General features: G+C 38.3%; 1 protein-coding gene across 4 annotated transcripts in view; it reads left to right on the top strand.

Moving 5' to 3' along the window:
• Window positions 1–19,359, top strand: part of GALK2 (galactokinase 2) — a 49,606-nt gene extending 30,247 nt beyond the window's left edge. For all 4 annotated transcript variants that reach the window (XM_075100422.1, XM_075100425.1, XM_075100426.1 and 1 more), the window contains 3 exons: window positions 3,098–3,308; window positions 11,910–12,111; window positions 18,880–19,359. In XM_075100422.1, coding sequence (XP_074956523.1) covers window positions 3,098–3,308; window positions 11,910–12,111; window positions 18,880–19,087 — 621 coding nt within the window. In that variant the 3' untranslated portion in view covers window positions 19,088–19,359. The remainder of the gene's footprint in view (window positions 1–3,097; window positions 3,309–11,909; window positions 12,112–18,879) is intronic.
• Window positions 19,360–21,628: the final 2,269 nt, after the last annotated feature.

A 21,628-nucleotide genomic window follows, 5' to 3' on the forward strand; every position in this document is an offset into this window, starting at 1 on the left:
TACAGCAAGTGAGCTCTTGATCACTGTCACAAAATTATCTTTATCAGGTTCTGTTCCTTTCCCTTCCCTTCTGGACAGTCATTCTTTTGCTTGGTATTTTTTTTCTTTCCCTCTTCTTCTTGTAGCCTCTGAGTGCTTTCCTGTACTCCATTAAACAGCATGTTTAAAGACACTTATGTTCTGCAGAACACTCACAATTCCAAAGGAAATTAACTTGTACTTCATACTTCAGAAAAGTCGCACAGTTGGTGCTGCAGGATGAATTTGAGCATTAGTGAATGCTGTGATCTCCCCTGCTTCGCCATGTGTGGTTCACTTCACTGTCAGCTGTAGAGTGCTGCCAAGAATGTCTGCAACTGGAATGCCATATAGTTAATCAACTGATGTTTGTTATATGTGGAAAGATGCTCAGATGACATTATAGAAATGTAAAGTATAAGAAAGTGATGTTGCTCTACAACGGCTGAGTATTCCTAGACTTACTTTTAGTCAGGCTTCCTTTTATTTATATTTGTTCCATCATTTACTAAGTATGTTTTCTCTCAGTTACTTACAGTTCTCTAGTGTGCCTGTGTGGAACAATAAAGGACAATAAAGCCTACAGATGCTATATCCTGGCAGTTCAGAGCCAGCTGGATGATGTCCACATCTTTAATCCATCTAGTCAGAGAACATCAAGAAAATATCCAACTGTGGGATCAGTATTGGGATTACTTTTATACATTTAATAGATGGGATTTTTTTCCCATTTCTGTTCTGTGTCCATTACAATTTGAGCTGCTGCAGCTAGATTATTTTCAAAACCCATTTCTGTTTGCCCATAACATTTTTCCCAGTAATGTTAGAATTGAAACTTTTCTATAAGCAGTATGGACCTTTCCAACAAAGCCCTGCCTGCTGGCCTGATGGGCTCAGTTTCCATTTGGAACATTTAACCTGGAAAACGCCAGCATAGTTAGCTCATCTAAAATACAGCATCTCCCTTGAAGTATAGAAATGGGAACAGATGTGACAATACACAACATATTTCTACAGGGGATTATTTATTTAAAAAGGAAACAGAAAAATTTTTGTTGCCATATAGAATGTTATTTTTTGTAAATTCTTAGTTCTGTTTAACTTTTGGTAATAAAATCTAGGGGATGCTGAACATTAGGATTAAAGTATAAGGAAAAAAATTTCCATTCATTTAGCACCTTGAAGCAGGTTTAAAACATGTACCAACATAAGAGATACTAAGTATTTAAGTAGAACGAATGAAGCAAAATTGTTATTCTAATTTATCCATAAGTATGCTAAAATACAATTACATAAAGGCTGTTGAGTTCTAGGTACTTAGAGCCTTTGAAAAGGAGGCTGGAAGTGACTTAATCAGTCTTTGACAGGAAAATGTTCTCACCCTAATTTTTGCGTTAGCTACTGGACAGTGCGCTGCTTCTTTCTCTACCAGTGAACATACAAAACTGTGGTTTAGATGGGGACATAGTCATATGATTTGGATTTTGATTGGATTTTGTTTTTTCTGCTCTCAGCCTCACATAAATCTTAGCAAGTCACTAGATGGCACCAAAAGTAGTTAATTTTTATATACTGTAATAAAGCAAAACTGGAAAAGCCCCTGCAAAAAGCATTGTTTGAGGAGAGCAGGAGGGTGAGAATCTACAGCAGATAGTTGGGCAGCAGATCTTCCGCTTACATTTCATGCTGTGACTTTGCACAAAGCAAAGCAAAGCAAATACTTCTCAGACACATATGTAAATCCCATGATTTTTTTAACCCAGGAAGTTAAGCAGCTTTGCTGAATTGAGACGTAAGTGATTTCAAACCAATCTCACTCAAAAACAGCATTTATTGAAAAGAATAACAAAACACACTGGGTGAAATCTTGCCACTGATGACAAGAGGTTTTAACACTGAGTTGAATAGGAAAAGGGTTTCATTCCTTGGTCTTGCTGCACTGGTTTAAACTCTCTGCAAACATACAACCTGATCTGGCATACTTGGAAGCTTTAATCTCAATTTAAATGGTACAGAATTGGACATATGTCATGTGCTTATAAATACAGTAAAACAAGATTGGCATGTATGTGCTAATCTGTGTCTTACTCTGTAGCAATCTGTTGAAATTAAAGGTGGTATGTCAGTAGGATCCCACATGATCACTTAATATTCTGTAATTAATGACATTAAAAATATTCCACGTTATGAGGAAAGCTGCTTTCCTCAACCATTTTCATTAGGCACATGAGAGCATGAACACATGTAGCAACCTTCCAGAGAAAAGCCTCTGACATATTTCCTTTTAGGATTCTGGTGGTTGAAGTAACTACTGACAACTGCAAAAACATCACAAAGATACATGAAGTATGACATCATTTTCTGGCAAGGGAAAAACAGATATATCTATAACTAATTAGCATCATAACAATCACGAAGGAACCAAGCAGATTCTAACTAACACATTGTAACCTTCCCATAAGGCTCAAAACTTCCTTTAAATTGGATGGTAAACGAATGTACTTAAAATTTACTTTAAACTCTAGAGATTGAGAAAGTTTACAGTTAGTTCTTCTGCACAAATCTTATGCTTGCTTTCTTATTTTAAGGCTATTATGAGAAAGGGTTTTAATGACAACCTCAAATGTTCATTAGAAAATTAGGAGCATATTGGAAAGGTCAAACAGCTTTAAATATTAGACCAAATTCTAGCAGTACAGAGGGACTTTTTAGGGGCTCTTAGTGTTACAATATCGTAGCATTTGTATAAGCAATTTCCTGAATGTAGTTATAAAAGGTTAGTAGGTGCTTGAAGGAACAACGTCCATGGAAAAGGATAAATGACTGATTTGATATCACACAAATAATGCCAGTAGGGCTTTTACAGACAATATCTGATTTGGGGGAAGAATATCTGTCATTCACAGACCTTTTATAAATAAATATAGTAATCATCTGCTGTGTACTGATAGAAGGTAGCTTCTACTGGTTCCCAATTAAGAAGTGAAAAAAGCAAATGGGTTTTAAAGGTGCTTATGGACAATTAAAGAGTTTTAAACAGGAAGACACAATGTTTTCTGTTTTATTTTTTGAATTTTAGCTTCTGTCAAAGTCAAAAGGCTTGGACTGGGAAAAAACATTGAGACTCCATGATGTGCAAACCAAGCTAGGAGTTAGCCTAGAGGAAATGCTGACCATTGTTGAGGAGGTATTACATCCTGAGCCTTACAGCACAGAGGAAATTTGTAAATGCCTGGGAATTAGCCTGGAGGAGCTCCGCTCTCAGATCCTTAGTCAAAACACGCAAGATGGTAAGCATATATGAAATGGTGGGGTTTAGTGTACAAGGTTTGTATTATATAGAAGTTTATGTATTAATAAGTAGCGCAAGTGGAAGTCTTGCCAGAATACTTCCCCAGAACCTTGAGTGGCAAGTGAGAGAATTGATTGTCACAACTTTCTTTCTAACTTTTAACTTAAAATAGAGCAAAACTTTGGGTTTTGATTGAACTGTTTCTAAGATGATAGAAGTAGCAGATCACTCACTATTTTAGATTAACCTGTGCTGGTTTGGAGTCATCTCTAAATAACCCAGGTTTTATTCTAGGGAAAAGTCTTCTTTTTTAGGCAATAGCTCTTACAAACCCAAACAATTTGGATGGTTACAGCATCATTAAAATGAAGCCTGTTTGCTCTCCCTTAACTGGTGTTAAAGACTGGTGTAGATGAAGCTTGTGTTTCTGGTTTTGAATTGATAAATACATGATCATACCATAAAGCATGCACTGGGCAGCCGTTCCTGAGAAAGTAGTTCTGTCACTATCAGTATTTTTTCTTCTTTTAGGAAAATGTTGGTGGAAGTGAACAAGTTACTATTTAAAGTATTTCCTGTGTATTATTGCTCATGATTATATCATATAGTCATGAGCACTGGCACACATGGAATAGATCCTGGATGCATATAGTAGGGTTGCTAATAATACTGAATAATAGAACAATTATGATATAATTAATTTGCATTCATAACAGGCTTCAAATTGAGGTCAGAATCTTTAAGAACTTAAAATAATCCTTACTTCCTTGTTTCCATTCTGTGGCCTTCATACCTCTCCTGTTTTGTAGGTGAATTGCATACTTGCCAGTCCTTCCTAAGACTGCTTTCAGGGATGTGTATTTGATGTATACAAATCAGTAACATATCTATGTATATCGATGCTTATATTTAAATAATCTATCTGGAACAATTGTAAACTTTATATATTGACCAAGGACCAGGTCCTGAACCTAGACCTCTTTTGTACCCCAGTGGTATCAGAGCATGAAACCATCTTATTGTCTAATTACACTGCCAGAGGATACCAGGATGGAAAATGTAGTATCTTAATCCAGCGCTTTATCTCCACAGAAAAAGTTATTGTAACTCTGTGTTGTAAGTACATGAGAAATAAACTGAACTGCGTACCTGCACTCTGCAACATTTTCATGGGAAACTACTAGGCTGTAATTCTTTTATGCTGTCCCCTTACTCTCCCATTCATGAAGCAATACAAGGCTATTAATTTAAAAATTATTATACTCCTTATACCTGTTTTATAAAACGAAATTCTACAGTTCTGTAGAAGTGAATTGCTTATACAGGTTATTTAGATGTGTTTCAAAAACAAAAACAAAAGTCTGGTTAAAAAAAGTTAAACATGAAAGCTATAGAAGAAACTCAAAGGAAATTTTATATTGTGGCTCTGAATAGCATTTGCAGATGTTTGCTGAACAGAATCTCTTAAACTTGTATGACCATGATTTCATTTGATAAGGCCAATTAAAATGGGTTATGCTGAAAGCCTCTTTGCATGTACAATATAAAATTAAATAACAGATTTCTGTAAAACTATATGCAAAGAAGAAATAAGACAGACACAGAAAGATGGAATCTAAATCCACTGTTTGTTTTTGTTACACACTAAACAAATTACATTTTATGTTGGCTTTGGAAACCAGAGGCTGTTTGACAAAAATATTTTTCTTATTTCTACCCTACTTTCCCGCTATATTTTAATGACAATTCCTGACTTCTTCATGTGAGAGAAAACATACCAGCAAATAAATAATATCTGCAGAGAATTTCAGAATGTTGTTGAACAACATGAAGGAACTATAACATTTAGGGTGTCTGTCTTCTTTTGTCCCTGCGTTATCAACTTTTCTGGTAAAATAGTATAATGTTGAGTGAATAATTTGCATGAGAGTTACTGTTTAGATAATTTACTGGATTCTGAGTTTCCTCTGTGGCTGAATACAAATTATCAGTAGTTTGAATTTTTAGTATTATTCAAAGCCCAGTGATAGTTACAAATAATGTTTTGTACTGGCATTGTATCTCATGTTTAAAGATCTGAAGGTGCTATATAAATATTATTTTAGTCTTAAGTCTAGCTTCTTCTCCTGTACTCCTCCAGTGGTAGTACTATACACTTACATAAAATTTTATAAGGCTGATCAGATAAAAACTCCACATCCCAAAGAAAAACGGTATGGACAGGCTTTGGGTGAGTCCCAGGCCAGGGCTGGAAGCACACAGCAACTTTGCATCCTATTTATAGGCAGGTACTCAAGGATTTCTGCAGTTCCCATCTGTACAGACCACTTTGTTCCCCAGCTTTGGAGAGGTACAGATGGTACATGAACACTCTCTCAACTTCTTGCACTTGTTCCTTGGCCAACTCAAAATCCTGAGTTTAAATTCCCCTTGCAAATGTTTAGCCATGGATTACACTTGTGGCTTCTGAACACCTCTAGAAAAAATAGTATTTATTACTTTCTAAGGTGCACTATGCCATAATTTTGGCTTGGACTTGAGTGCTTCACAGAACATTTAATGTGTGGTGATTGTGGGACATCAAGTATTTATAAGCTCCACCACAAAAGGATATTCTTCTGTAAAACAGTGTATTCCTTTAACCATGAAATGTTTTTTTTCCTTCTTAAATGAGGTATTTTTAAACCTATTTTTCTTTTTCATGTGTAAAACTGTAATCTAATTGAGACATTTAAACCTGGGAGTGAAATCGCCATTGGAGGAGCAGGCACCCATTTGTTGCATGGATTTGGCTGTTTAACTGCCTTCCTATTCATTCTAAATCTGTGCAAAGAGAATTCTAAATCTGTGCTGTAGCTTCAGTAAGTGGTGCTTGAATAGCCTTTCATTCCCACTGCCAAGTAATTTGCATTAATGGTGATCTCGGTGCAAGAATAGTTTCAACTTTATTTGCACAAAGAGGCGTATGTGAAGATGGACTCTCAGATGTTCTGTCAGGCTGCTCTGGGATACATAAAACGTTGTCTTGTGCATTAGTAGAGTCCCCTTGTCTTACATAAACAGAAGTTACCTTGAGACTGGTAGACCTAAGAGCACTTCCCAGCTTGAGGGTCCAGGTGTCTATTCCAGCCTCAGCCTGATCCACATCATGGAGAAATTTGGGAATATACCATCCCCTTCCACAAAAACATGACTTACTTGGGACGAGCCCCAGAGAGGCAGCCTCTCCAGGCAGATCCCACAGAGCTGTCTGGAGGATGCAGGCTTTTGGGGCATGCCACAGGTTAGGCACAGGCACTGAACGGTCTAGGTCGGTTGAAAAAGCCTTGTTAAAGCTAGAATTCCTCTGGAGGAGAAATCACTTTAAACCCGTAGTTATCATGATCTCTAAGCAGGTGTCTGCTAAATGGATCACTTAATCCAGCAATGACTCGTCCCCTGGTTTATTTTCAGAAAGCCAGATTGCAAACAGTTACTTGAGCAGTCTCTGTAGAGTAACTGTTCCCCACTTTGAGTAGGGGGTTCACAATCTGGCTCAAATTAGAGCCATCTGGCAGCATTTTCTTATATACATTATAAGCCAGAAACCTTCACCCTCATCATGTTCAATCAGCAGGATGCCTAACAGAGAAGGGTACTATTCCACATGAGTAATGGTGGTAGAAACTGTCCCCTACATGATTTTGTGTCGGTAGTTTTCCCTCAGCCATGTGTAGCTCATTAATCTACAGTGAAACATATCTTAAGAAGCTGGCAAAGCAACTAGAAAAAAATACATAGCCTAGAGAGGTTGGTCTTTAGCTAAAGGTCAGCTAGAATTGTACAGGAAGCCTCTAAAGAAAGGAATCTCCTGAAGTTGAAGGTGTAAGAAATAATTTGAGTTGCTGAGAAGCCACAACGTTTAATTATACAGAAAAAGAAATCCCTGTAAATGGAGTAGACAGGTTTACATAGTTTTGTAAGGGTAAAATTAAAAATATGACCATACAATTGAAAATCCACAGTAAACTTTTCTGTTAAGTTTAATTAACCCACAGTTGTTTTGGACTAATAGCCCAGGATTTTTGTTTGTTTTTAAGAGATTTTATATGGATTTTGGACAAACTTTCATTAATGTTAGTCTGCTTCTCTTAACAACCTGGAATTTTCTTGCTGCAGCATGAGCTATTAGTGCACTGGAAAATGTCACCATTTCTTTCAAAGGCATTTGGTGATTTGCAAGTGAATTGAATCGACCTGTTCACGGATGATATTACAGAAATCCTCTGCAGAGGAGCAAAGCTAGGAAGCAAAGAATCCACAGAGGGCCAGCAGGAGTTGCTGACATTCTCTGAAAAATAGATAAGGACTGGTAACATAAAGCAGTTAACAGTGGAGGAGATTCTTTGTAGAAGATTCACTGTGTCATCTTTGAAACTTCAGAAACCCAGTTAGTGAGACTATGACCTGGAAGGTGGATTAGCTGAATACAGGTGAAATGCGTTAAAAACTTTGTGACAAAATGTCACTAAGAGCACATCTGGGTATACGATTCCTTGTCCTTCTTAAAGTTTTCTTTGGCCTCATTTTGACTTTTCAGGTTTATTTTGATTTCTTCTGATCTGTGTTTCCATCCATAACAGGTATCAGTTACCCTCACTTGAGTCTGCAAGAAACTTTTTCTGTGTGCAGCTGATACCATACAAAATAAATTACAATCTTCATACACTTTTTTCAAGGACAAAAGAGACTCTTTTGTCAAGTGTGTCTAGGTCAAAAATCAAACAGTTAATTCTGGCATGGCAGTGAGCTACGCAGAACGTGGCAGAGAGGAAATGCGTGGTGATTTTCAACAAACAGTTTCTGAGAGCAAGATTCTTGTCAGAGGCTAGATCCTCAGCCAACACAGATCTCCATCAGACTGAAGGGCACTACATCATTGTAAACAAGCAGAGCACCTGAACTGGATTTTGTGCAGATCCAGCTTTAGAAGAAACATTACTTCAGACATGCCCAGGGCAATTGATCTTAGGATGCTCAGATGGAGCTGGGGGTACCTGTACCCCTAATTTGGAAATAAATTTAAGCGGAAGAAACTAGGCCTTTAGTCTACTGGATTAGGAAAGTATATTTACATTTTCAGTCAGATTAAAAACCTAATTTCCATACACTATAACAGATTTAAGGATACACATGCTTTTAAGAATCTGGCATTAGTTCCCTAAACCCTGCTTTTTTGCTCTCCTTTGAGCACCACAGAGAGCAAAACCATATAACCCAGTCCTGTACAACACTGGAAGGTTTATTTTGAGGGCTTCAGAGCACTCCAGCCCTAGCTGAGATATAAACGAGTCAGTCATGTGCACTTTGTTTTTTGTTTCTTTTAACCATGACAGAGTATAACTTAGGAAATCAGTCCTTTTTAATTGTAAAAAATGTGGCCGCATGGAGCATCCAGATTCTGATCAGTTCCTGCACTCTTCTAAAATCACAGACTCCATAGCTCTTTGGCATGTCCTATTAATTCAGATTTTGTTTATGTAGAGCTAATATGCAGGCTGTGATGTAGCAAGGAGATTCCAGTATAGATGTAATTTTTGGAAATATCGTGTGTGCTGTGCTATCTTTTATTATATAGCAATGGTTAGTTGGATTACCCATCCAAACAGAAGAGATACAAGAGGGTTTCTGTATTACCAGAGGCATTTGGTGTTGAAAGATGAAAATATGTGAATCATTTCATTGTTTTAGAATAGGATTTACAGAGCACAGAGGTGTTTGCTGTCCTGAAGATAATTTTACCTAAACAGTACCTGCCAGAGAGGAAAAGAAAGCTATAAAAGATTTTTTTAAAAACACAAATGTAAATTTCTGAAATAAAATGCTGCCCATAACCCACCAATAGCTAACGTAATGATACCAGCCTTTAACCAATACTAATTTGGTAAGTGGCCACAAAGGCATCTGAAAAATGACATAGAGCCGCTCCTTCTCACTTAAGAACTGCCTGAAAGGATTGCTTTTGCACCAACAGAAAGCCAGTGTCAAGGTAGCAAATTCTCCCCTGCATTAAGTGACTCTTCTGGGAGCAAATGCTGTCAAGGACACAGCTCAGATCTTTTGGCCGGCAGCCAGCAGCCCATTCTGGTTGCCAATTCATAACATGACGAGCACAACACAACCCCAGAAATTTTTAAGGTAATCAGGCCAGTAGAGCATTGCTCTACCAAAGGGTGGTCTCCGAATCAATCACAGCCTTTGGCAAGTCTGTTGCCTTACAATTGAAACCAGACATGTTTTCAGTTCATTCTTTGGGTTACTACTGTTCAATGGTGATTTACAAGAGAGCGTGAGCTATGGCAATGTCTCACGCAACTTTAGATACTCCCTAAACGAATGCACATTTAGAAATCTCCCTGCTCTAAAACAATGCCTTATAAGAAAAGAATATTTAAAGAGAAACCATCCCTAAAAATAGGCCAAGCTGCTTTTCTTCAACATTCAAAACCACTGAGGCATCGCTCTGCAAAACACAGTGCAAGTAACTCCAGCAGCAGCAAACCCCAGTGGGGTAAAATACGCCTCTAAATGGGAAACCAAATACGCCCTTCCTGTGTGACGCTCTCAAGATGATGTTTCTGGGGGCACTCCATTTTCTCATTTCTGTCCTAGCTGAAATGCACTCAGAAGGCCTGTTCAAAAGACAGCAACACAAGGTTTCTCAGTAGCAGGCTGTATTGAATTACAAAATACCACAAGAAGCAATATCACCAGTAGCAGAACACCGCTATGTTCAATGTTCCTCTATCATTTTAGACTACTTGTGTGTCTCTCAGCACTATATTTGCAGCATTTACAGTTGTGATTTACACTTACTCTGGAGAAAAAGAAAGGGATTATACAGATGCTGCTGAAGTTTTAGTCTGTAAGGGTTGCAACCTGGAGTATACATACAAGAGACTTAATACAGGACGCAGTTTTATTTCCAGCCTTTCAAGGAAGATTTCTACATATACTTGCAAATGTAGATTGCTGAAATCATCAGAAGTAGTTCCAGAACTTGGCTGTCTTCACGGAGCAGCCAAGTGGGAACTCAATGTGTCTGGGTCAGATAGCGTGTTCTGTTTTGAATACAGGGCTTGTCTCTCTTCTTTTACCTCTATTTGAGTGTTTCATCAGCCTTTTGTAGAAAGCAAGAGAGACTGGAAGCTGAAATGAAGCGAGGGACCTTGCTCTAAAGGAGAATTTACATGTAGAAAGAAAATAAGGGATGTTCTGAGGTGCTCTAGCAAGAGTGTGATTGAGTGTGATGAAATAAGGAAACATACTACAGTAGGTGCTCCACATAGAGAATAAAGTCCGCTTAGCTACTGTTTACCACCCAAACAGCTCATGTAAACCAATTTAATCATAAATTAAATCATGCCATGCATGCCTCAGGTGAACATTACTTCCTCGGCAGTAGCCGTGGTATTAAAGCAAACAGAACTATATTGGGAGAGAAAAAAATAGTGAACTACAACATGAGCTTGGGAAAGAAAGATCAATTCTTGGGTATTAGCTGCAAACCAAACCCTCCTGTAAATAGAAGTAGCTTGAGGAGCCTTTAAGCACAGCCATCCTTCCTTTTTATGCCCCACTGTTCAGGCTTGGTCAAGGTCTCTACCCCAATGGCCACGCAGGTTTGGGCACCCCCCACCCTTACCAGAGGAACTGCTTTTTCATGGCACTATAGAAAAATTTTAGCCAAAATCCTTGCACTAGCCTTTGCTCTTAGTAGGACTATACTAAGCAGTACCTGTCTGAGCTTGACATCTTTTCACATCCACACAGGCAGCACTGACACTCTGGCTGGTAACACGCACCAAAAATAAACCTGAAAACCAAACTGAAAAGACCTGTGCTCTTCACCTAACCCTTAATCTAGTATTATTGACAGCCAGGGTGAGCCTGCATCATTGCAAAAATATTTGAGAAGACTTCCTTACCTATGCACCAGGAGATGTGGATTATAGCTTTTTTGTTAATCTGAGTTTCGGGGGTGGGGGTGGGCAGTTGGTGGATTTTTCTGCTTTGGTGGTTGGTTTCTTTTTTTCAAGAAAAGGTCCATCTACACAGTTAGGTAACTGATGCGGATTTGGCCTGGAGCAGTCACACACAATGCCCTGGGCCAGCAGGTGCCAGCCGACGGCTGCCTGCAGGGCACTGGATACCTTTCTGGTCTTCTCATGACTCAGTTTTGCTGGTATTTGAAAACCTGAAAGCTGTAGATTAATGCCCTTGTGCACATTTCTGCTAACTCTTGAACTTGGGGCTTGCCTCTGCAAAGTAAAAGGAGAGACTGGGTCTGTTCAGTGACACAGCAAAGAACTAAAGCATGTGCATGAAGTTATCAACATGAAAAAAATGTGTACATTGTATTTTGATCCACTCTAAATGCTATTTTATTAGAGCTTCTAAAGAAGATGTAGGTGAGCTTTTGCAGAAGACTTCTAGCCTAGAGATTTCTAATATAAAATATTAATTACCAAAAAGATATAATTCTACTATGCTTTTGTATTTCCTTTTGTAGTGAATGTTAATGGATAACTGTAGTACTTAATATTTTCATTTTGTTTAGTTTCCACCTTTAAGTTATACCAGCGTGCAAAGCATGTGTACAGTGAAGCTGCCAGAGTGCTGGAATTTAAGAAGATATGCAACGAAGCACCTGCCAATGCAATCCAGCTGCTGGGAGAATTAATGAACCAGAGCTACATCAGCTGCAGGGAAATGTACGAATGCAGCTGTCCTGAACTGGATCGGCTGGTAGACATCTGCCTGTAAGTTTTGACCACAAGGAAGAGTAATCGCCTGTTGAGAATATTGTTTGAATTGATGAGAAATATGACATAGTTGGCTATTGCATTTTTAAAATGAAAGTATTCTTGTCTCTTATTACAAAATTAATCTCCTGCAGGGACATTACATGGTCAATTGTTTCCCTACTGACATCTGTGTAATACTTTCAGATGAAAGATGCAGTTTATGGCTTTATTACAGACTTTGCTTTTGGACTGACTCATCATCACAAGTGTTACGTTAGACTGTTGGCTATTCTTTTTTTAAGTTGTAGAAGAAGTCATAACTGGTTTTCTTAAAACATCATCTTAGTTATTCTATTTGAACTTTGATACTTTATTTATATTTCTTAACCATTTCAGAACTGCTGCCATGGGAATTCCAAGGCATAAGCAAGCTGTTCTTCATTCTTAGGTTGTGCTGGAATCGTAGTGGTACATTGTGAAACGCTATTGCATTGTTTCAACTCAAAAAATATGTTGTCTAGGGTATCAGATAGGTTGGACAGTATTTCACCATTTAAACATGAGCGTGTTAACTGTTGTAACAGCTAACACGCTGCTTCTGCTCTCTGCATTGTATGTCTCAGTTTCCTCTGCATTATTCAGTCTCCATGGCTGCCCCAGCCTCATTCTTTTAGCTGGGCTCCCTAACTCAGTTTGGCTGCAATAAGACAAGCCCTCTCAACTCCAGAACACACTCCCTGCGTGTCATTTTGTCCCTTCGCTTCTCCCTCTATTCCTCCTCACTTTCATATCTTCTAGCCAGAATAAACAGAGTTTGAGAAATGGCATGAACTGAGCTGGAAATCACAGGTTGTTGCGTGTAGCAGGCTTTTATTTTCATAACTCTGCTACAGTGGGTGATGAGATCTCGTACAGCCAGGGGTTAATACAGAAAGTAAAAGCAAATACATAGTACTCACATTCTACATAGTATTTCATCCATTTCACAGGACTGGTATGAAAGGATGTACCCATTTCAGTACCTCTGAATTTTTGTTTTTCTGGTACATTTAATCATGGGACAGACATCTTACACTAGCTGTGATCTAAATTCAATGCCTATAGAAGGAATTCAGTGGTTGGTGATCATTTTAACAGTGGTGTGGGGGACGAAACAGCTGCCTCTGCCCCAGCCACCTTCTCCCAGCTGCTTCCCTCATTCACTTCATCATGGCTCCCGGTGATGCCACCTTCATACTTCTGCTCATCTGTTATGGTTCCTATTTCTCCTTTGGGAAAGTCTGCCCTAAACCAGAGTGTTACTGCCCTGCCAGAAGGGGAATGTAGGTGCCATAAGTGTTTGCAGCCCTGGGGTCAAGAAATGTTATTTCACTGTCTTTTAGAAGCAAATACTCTATAAAAAGTATCCCATCCTCTCTATATATATTTCAGCCTTGAAGAAAACAGAAACTGTTTCAATTTGAAGCTAAAAAAAATGAACACCTTATCACCTAAAAATGAAGGTTACAATAATATTTCTTTACCAGCAAGTGGCTTTTTTTTGGTTTAGTTTTGTTGTGGTTTTTTTTTTTTAAAGTAAGAAGTTAGTCTAGCTTATAATGAAAATAGGAATTTTACAAACATGCAAGTTTGCCATATGCTTTCTTATTTCTATACTTGTGAGGATTTTGTAAGTTGTAATACCCATTTACCAAGTTTGTAAATTTATAGAGTATGATACAGATGATTATTTAGGTTAGTCTGGTAAACTACAAACTTAAAAACTGAACAGAAGACTTTTGGACATTCACAGATTATTTTGCATATGGGATACACATGCTATTTTGTGATAAAACACAGAGAAGCCCCGATAGCCATTGGACAGTCTGATAGTAATTTAGCAATACAGTTTTTGTTCCTTCTCTTGGGAGCCAATCCAGTACGTAACTCACAGGCTATGCTCAGTTTATTGTATCACGTAATGACCACATAGTGGAATAAGCTATGACAGTCACTCAGTTAGTGAGGCAATTCCACCACGGTTGTCCCAGCTACTCAAAGGGAACTGCTGGTCTGTGTGTGAGAAGGGAGAACTGTCTCCAGAGTCTGCTGAAGACAAAAACTATGCTGAAGTGTCAAAAATTGTCTTGCAATTGTCTGCAAAGTCTTGATCCAGTGCAAGGTCTCTGTGACACCGCTGACACAGGAAAAGCCTTAAAACTTAACATCTGCATTATTTTTAGGTACAGTAACTGCCCACTCTTGATGCCTCAGTCAATAGTATCTGATGACTGAACTTGGCAAAAGAGCCATTTTAAGTGTCTTCACTTCAGGTCTCCAGCTTGAATCATACCAATAGGGCCTGTTCTCAGAAATGCTGGGAGAGAACTGTCCTGTTTCAAGCAGGGGAAAACAAGTAGGTATAAACTAGTAAGATCTGCACTACAACATGGAGTTACCTGTGCTACATTTAAATAAGCTAGCATGGATGCTAGCAACAGTCTATTGCAGCATGATACTCAGCATGGGGATGGAAATTCTCTGTTTCTCATTTACGCCGAGCTCTCTGCTTTCACAGCTAGACAGCTGCTGCTTTCTGAGCTAGCTTGGGTATCGTGACACTGACTTGCAGGCGGTAGCACAGACACAGCCACAGAACCCAAAGGAAAGGAGTACACAGTTAGGGTTTTACTAAATTAAATTAAAATTAATCACAGCATTTCAGTTCCAGGGACCAAAATATAAATAGTGAAGGAAAAAAAAGTGATGTGAATGCCTATGTTACATCAAATTTCAAACTTACCAGCAGAAGAGCCCACAGCTAATACGATGAGCATAGCTAAGCACCACAGCGGAGTGTCATTCGCGTGAAACAATTTCTAATTGGTATATTGAACTTATTTAATCGGGGGTGGGGGGGATGTGGTTTATTACATTCATTGCACAGAAGCAAGTAAATTATTTGTTTGTTATTCCTTACAGTCTTGTCCCATCAAGAGTATTTCCTAAGAAATATATCTTTCTTCTTTAGACATTGGATATTCTTTCATGTTTTTCCGATTCTGTGATTGGATTTCTAAAAGCATATAGCTATTCTAGATGAATACAGCTTAAGACAGCATCTAATTTTTGGAAACTATTGGAAAAAAGTCTTAACTTTTCTCAGGTTGTACATTAAAAACCTAAGGGACATAAAATCACTAGTCACTCTAGGAAAACTTGGCTGATGTGATTATAGAAATGGTCAGGAACTACATAAATTACATTCTTTACTTACAATGATATACAGCTGCCCTGTGACTTTAAAAAGCGTTTCCAAAAGTACATTCCATGGAATTGCCCGAGTCTACTGCTGCTCTCTCCTTACAAGGTTTAAACTGTGAAGAATAATCTGCATATCCAGATGTTTTCTGTTTTGCCTAGATCTTTATGTTTTACTGTACAACCTCTGCCAAGAAACAGAGGGATCCATACTTGCTGTGGTTTGTAGTGCTGAAAACTGTAACCACTAGTTGGCCAGTTGTTTTTTCTCTTTTTGCAAAGACAGAAGACTTGTACCACCTATCTCATGCTGTTAATAGATGTTTTACCTTTTAGTCTTTCAAAGTAAGTAACACAGAAGATTTACTAAACAATTAAGGAATAAAATATTGGATCTGAGCTCCTGAATTCGTTAGGTACTTTTGAAAATCTCTCAGAATCCTTGAGTGTTGCAGACGACTTACTTTCATTCCCTTACTCTCCATCTTTTAGGGGTATAAATCCTGATCATTCTTGTGTTACCAGCCATGCCCCTTACAGTTGAAGATAGCTGAATCCTCTCTGATCGCTTTTAAAAGATACAGTTTTTACATGACATCCAGCTGCATTATGGTGGCTGAGACAACTCTGCATTTTAGCAAGACTCTTATCACTGATGATTTCCTTAGAGTTTCAAAGCCTGGAGTCACGGCACAATTTGAAAATTCAGCAAAACAAACAAAAAAACCACCCTACAAGAAGTTTGCAGGTCTTTCAGAGCCAGAAAGGCTTAAAGATGCTATTCAAATGCACGCTAAGCTACAAAACAGAATAATACCCACCCCCCCATTTATATATTTCAATCTCATGTTAAGTCCATGCTTTCTGAATAGCTGGTTCATAATTTTGAGTGTTTGAAATTAACAATATTGCTCTGATTTTTTCGCCTCTTACAGCACAATTATTTTTAAAATGAGGTACCGCAATGTCTTACCTATTGCTTCCATATACCAAACTATGGGACTTCCATTTTTTTTATTCTTCCCTTTGCCGCAGTACTCCTGTTTTTACTCTCATTTACACCCCACCCCACCCCCCGCTTCCTCATAAGGTAAGTCTCATTTTATCCAGTGAATACTGCAACAAGATACATAAACTCTTCAAGAAGCAATGGCCAGAACCCGGGATTGGGAGCTGAGTGTCCCCAGTGCTGGACTACAGATACATCTTTCTTGTGTGCTCCGTCTCTCCCTCTGTTACTTGTCCTCAGCTCTAGCATAGGCCAGGCGATGCATAGGGTACTTGCCTACACGTTAAATCCATGTCACCCACTGTGTGGGTGAGTGCTCTGTCCACAAGCACTTACTGTCTGCTCGTAATCCTCTTCATAAATGCATGATTCAGGTGCCAGTGCACAAGACAAGAGTGTCTGGCTGTGAATCCCACTTTACCAGAGGAGTCTAGCTTAGGACTCAACTGATTAAGAGTTGAAAAAGACAGTTTCAGACCTCTGCCAAAGTTAACTTTCACATGTTTGACCCAGATACCTCCCATGCACCACATCTCCAGTAGATGCGGAATTAGGTCCTCGCTTCTGAATTCTTGTAGTATCGGGTGCCTAGTTTTCAGGTGTTGCAGCACTGCCCACCAAAACGCCAAGTTCCTCAGCATTAAGGCTGAAGTGCCTAATCATATCACCACATTTGAAACTGTTAGCCACAGTATTTTGAAACACAGTGACTTCAGCTCTGAGACAGGCATATTTCTGTCTACATTATGCTTTATTTCAACTAAGTATTTTAAAATGACTCAGTAAAAATGAGGCATGAGCATGACCACAGAGAATTTTGAAATCAGTAAAAGGTTCAGAGCAATTCTGAAGGGATTTCAGTTGCCTACCAAAATAAAAACCAGACACCATCTGAAATACAAAGTTCTGACTGAGGTAACAGACCAATTGAGTACAGACAGTTGATTTAGCAGACTTTGAAAGTGGATTGGGCCTTACGAAGTCGATGGAAATTTCCCTATTGATTGCAGTTGAGACTGGATTGGATCCTGCTCATTTTAGGAGGTTGTTCCATGAACCAGAAAAAACTAAAATTGCATCAGAGAATGAGTGGCTTACAGGAGGAATAAATAAATTAATAATAATAATAATTTTAAAAAAGTAAAATAAAACACCCAACAGGAAATAAGGAATGAACACCAAATCGAGTCAATATGAAGGGTGGCACCACACAGACACACTGAAGAAAGTGTTTCTGTTCAAGAAACATAAGCATGTTTAGAATCGAACACATATGTAAGTACTTGCTTGAAATATGACCTAAACCTCTACTCACCCAGCAGTACACCAGATTCATTTAACATAAAATGCACATATGAAAAATTACCGCAGCCGACTCAGAATGAGCTGTCATTTTCCAATATGTTATTCAGATGATGCCGTCTTTTCCTCAAACACATTCTAAACTGGTAAATCCCTCTGTGCGTGCGTATGGGAAAAATATCAAAAGTATTTGATTGCAAATCAGATTAGACCTCTCATGAGAATAAGATTTCAAAGAGTTTTCTAAATCATCCTTTTCTGACTAGGTTAGAAAAGCCCCAAAGAAATTTATTACATGGTATTTTCCTACTTTTTCTGAATCTAAGTAAAGATCAGGAACACAGGTAAGGTAAACTAATGAAAATAATTCTACTACATTCTAATGAGATGGCATCTGAATCCCGCAGAGTAATGGCATGGGATTTGCTGTAGGACATTTCTAGTAGGCCAGTATCTTGAGGCTGGGAATGGTTTATATTTTGGATGTCAGTTATTTGTCATTGTTCTTTCTATTCACCCTCCTTATTAAGAGCATTTTTTTCTTTTGGGACTAAATTCTTACTTTACCTCTACTGCTGTAAATCTGTTAAGTTCCTGAGGTCCCTCTAAAGAGAGATACCCAACCCTGTCCATTCAGCATAAGCAGATGTCCGAATGCAATGACTCTGGATGACTTTTTAAGGGTTTCTGAACCCTCCTTTTCTTGACTGGCATGCTCAGCAGTCCTGCAGAAGCCTGTGAATCTTCAGCATGTTTTAGATCTGTCCTGGAAGAATAGAGCTATTTGTCTTTGCCACATTAGAAAATGGCTTGCATGCCTACATCCTGTGCAATTAGTTTATGAACCCTTTTTTGTTATTTTTGTCATGTATTCCTGTTTTCACTTCTGATGTCTTATGAATGTTGCTAACACAATTCCCTTCTTCCCCTGCTTTCTTCATCTCAGCTGTGCCGTGATCCTTGAAACAGCTGATGCTGAAGCATTCTAGAAGTGGGTGACTTTCGGAATTGACAGGAGTGACTATATTGAATTTTAAAGCTTCAGCATTTTTTGGTCCAAGACAGTAACTGCAAATTGAGTAACTGCAACTGAGCTTCAGAAAAATCAGATTATATAGATGTGTTTTGAGTAAAGTATTCAGTAGTTTTCTATAGGAATTTTATATATGACAAATTACCCCTTTTCGGTTCATTTTACATGATTTTTTTTCCCCCCTGTTATTTTGTTTTAGGCAATTTGGGGCCATCGGGTCACGTCTGACTGGAGCTGGATGGGGTGGCTGCACTGTGTCAATGGTGCCTACTGACAAACTGAATACTTTTCTAAAAAATGTCAAAGAAGCTTATTACCAAACCAACATCCAAAGGTTAGCATTGGAGAATAATAGTCTGTTTGCTACCAAACCTGGAAGAGGAGCTTTGGTTTTTGTTGAGGCCTAAAGAACGTAAAAATTTTAAAGAAACTATGAAGGGCATTTAGAACTGGCAGTACTTCCCATGCCACACTAAATGAATGCCTGTTCTGTTTTTTATTGTAATGAGCAGTTCCTATTATCAGAATATATTTCTGAAGAAACCATTGAAAGAAAACTCTCTGATTATAATTTTTTTTTTTAATATACTAAAAATACCTTTCGGTGTAAACTTTGATTTACAAAATCTATTGACAAGGAAAACTGAAATTGAAATAAAGATGATACTTTGTTACAGTGGCTCTCTCTTCCATTCCCTTACTGTCATAAAAGTAAGACCAGGTGGAGCAATGAGCTATTTCATTATAGGGTAGGGACCTTGCAATGTGTGCAGGGCTCTTCAATGCTTATTCTCTTTGGGTGCTGGATATTCTTTTGTTTAGTGTGTCCTGTAGGAATGGAAGATTAAACTGAGGCATTCAAGAAATTGGAAGGAACTTGCTAAACATTAGAAGTTTTATACTCTCCTCAAGTAGGATTATTACTGTTGTAATTAATGATAATATTGGAGGAGCATCTGCAGGCCAAGTAAAACAATTAGGAATACATTATGTTATGCAGGAAAACTGTCCTTCTAGCTATGTTTCTTATGTATCCTTGTGCAAGGGCGTCTTGTTTTGAAGGTTTCAACAAAAATGATGCCGTCTGTGAGCTGTACAACCTGACAACACACTCCCCTAAGTGAATGAACAAATAACAAAGCAAAGTTTGGTTTTGAGTTATCCCAACACCTAGCTGTTGAATCCTAGCTGTGCTTCTACAAAGTAGAGCATCTGCATTTTTATGCAAAACTATTACAAAGGATTAAATACAATCCATTGACCATGTAAAAAAGCAATTAAAATCTGTAAGGAATAATTAAGGAGATCATTCTCTCAGTTGTACTAAGCAAAAATAAATAGGTAAGACCAAGAGTAAATGTCATTGACGTATTATTGACCAACTCCAATCTTATTCCCACTTTAAACTTCCAACAGTCTCAAGGTTGTAACTGCACTGTGTTGGAAGTACAGCATCCCCAGTCTGTAACTCATCGCCTCAGTAGGAGAAATGATTGTGACTGCAGGAAGAGGCGACTGTACATCAAGATACCCCAAAAATGTCCTAACCCTGCTTCCAAGTGGAATATTAGGTTCCTGTGCCCTCTCTCTCACAGCACACAAACCTCCCCTTCTCCGATACCTACAATGAAAACGAGAGGTGTTTTGCTAGTGTCATAACACTGGCAGCCATAAAAGGCACAGCAGGATTTGTCCCTGTGCATGTTTTTGTGATGCTAAGCACAAGTTCACGTCCAGAAGTCTGCATCAAATTACAGATCTCTCAGAAGAGATCCTCTGTACGTTACCCCTGCTAATTCAGGCCAAAACCAAATTCTTAGAGGCTACTAATTCCGTTAGAGGACTCTGCCAGATTTGAACACAGCAGATGAACAACAGCCAATGCAAACTGCCAGATCTTTTCAGGAAACTCAGAAGGGACATATAATGGTAATATTATCACTAGAGAAGATTTCTGTTTTCTGACAACTAGGAAAAGTGGAACAGAGTGCTGCAGATCAAGCAAATCAAGTGCTGAAGAGAGGAAAAAGATGGGGTCTGGGCACGATGGGCAGAGATGAAAAGACAGGACCTGGAGGGAGGACAGTTAAATGGATGCATCTGAGAAAGGGAAAGCAAGGGATAAGGAAACAGTTAAGAACAGGAGGGAGAATTACAGAGAAGTTTAATCTCAAAACATTCACTGTTACTGCCTATGAAAATGAAATACCCTGTAACCCATTTGTAACGGACAGCAGATAACCTGTCCTGTAAACATAGGACTCCAAAAACCAAACAACAGTAGGTAAATACCTTCAAGGATCTCCAAGATAACCTTAGAGATTTTTAAAGAAAATAATGCCATGGCTTTAGTACCAACTGCCTTACTAAATATAGTCCTCAGCTTAATTCCGTGAGTTCCTGTTCGTTATCCTGTCATAAAAATGGAGTACGCCACAGCACATACCCGTCCTTTCATTAATGTATTTGCATTGAGCTTTAGTTCAGCTGGATTCATGGAAGCACTAATCAGTGTAGGAGCAGAACAAGTATATTAAGGTTTTTTTTCCTTCTTTTTAAGTTGAGTATGACAACAAAGTCATGGAATCTTCCCAAAAACATACAGTACATTTCATAATTTTTCTGTCAATGAATATTGTACATGATATTCTTGTAAACAAAGAAAAGGAAAAAAGAAACCTAGCAGAGTATAAACGACGTTCTAAACTTCTGATTAATTTCTTTCCTTTCCTTTTTTATTACTTCAATATCTTTCCCATACTTCTGCCGAGATCTGCAAATAAAACTGGGACATAACTTTCATTGAAAGACCTACAGTATTCAAACTGTATGCATGAAAAATGGCACTCAGGCATTTTTATCTACTGACTACCAATAGGAAGTAAATGTTTCCTTTTAAACAACAACAATGAAAAAGAATGAATCTCTGCTTTGGGGTTTTTGTTTTC

Source organism: Phalacrocorax aristotelis, chromosome 7, assembly GCF_949628215.1.
Source record: "Phalacrocorax aristotelis chromosome 7, bGulAri2.1, whole genome shotgun sequence".
NCBI lineage: Eukaryota > Metazoa > Chordata > Aves > Suliformes > Phalacrocoracidae > Phalacrocorax > Phalacrocorax aristotelis.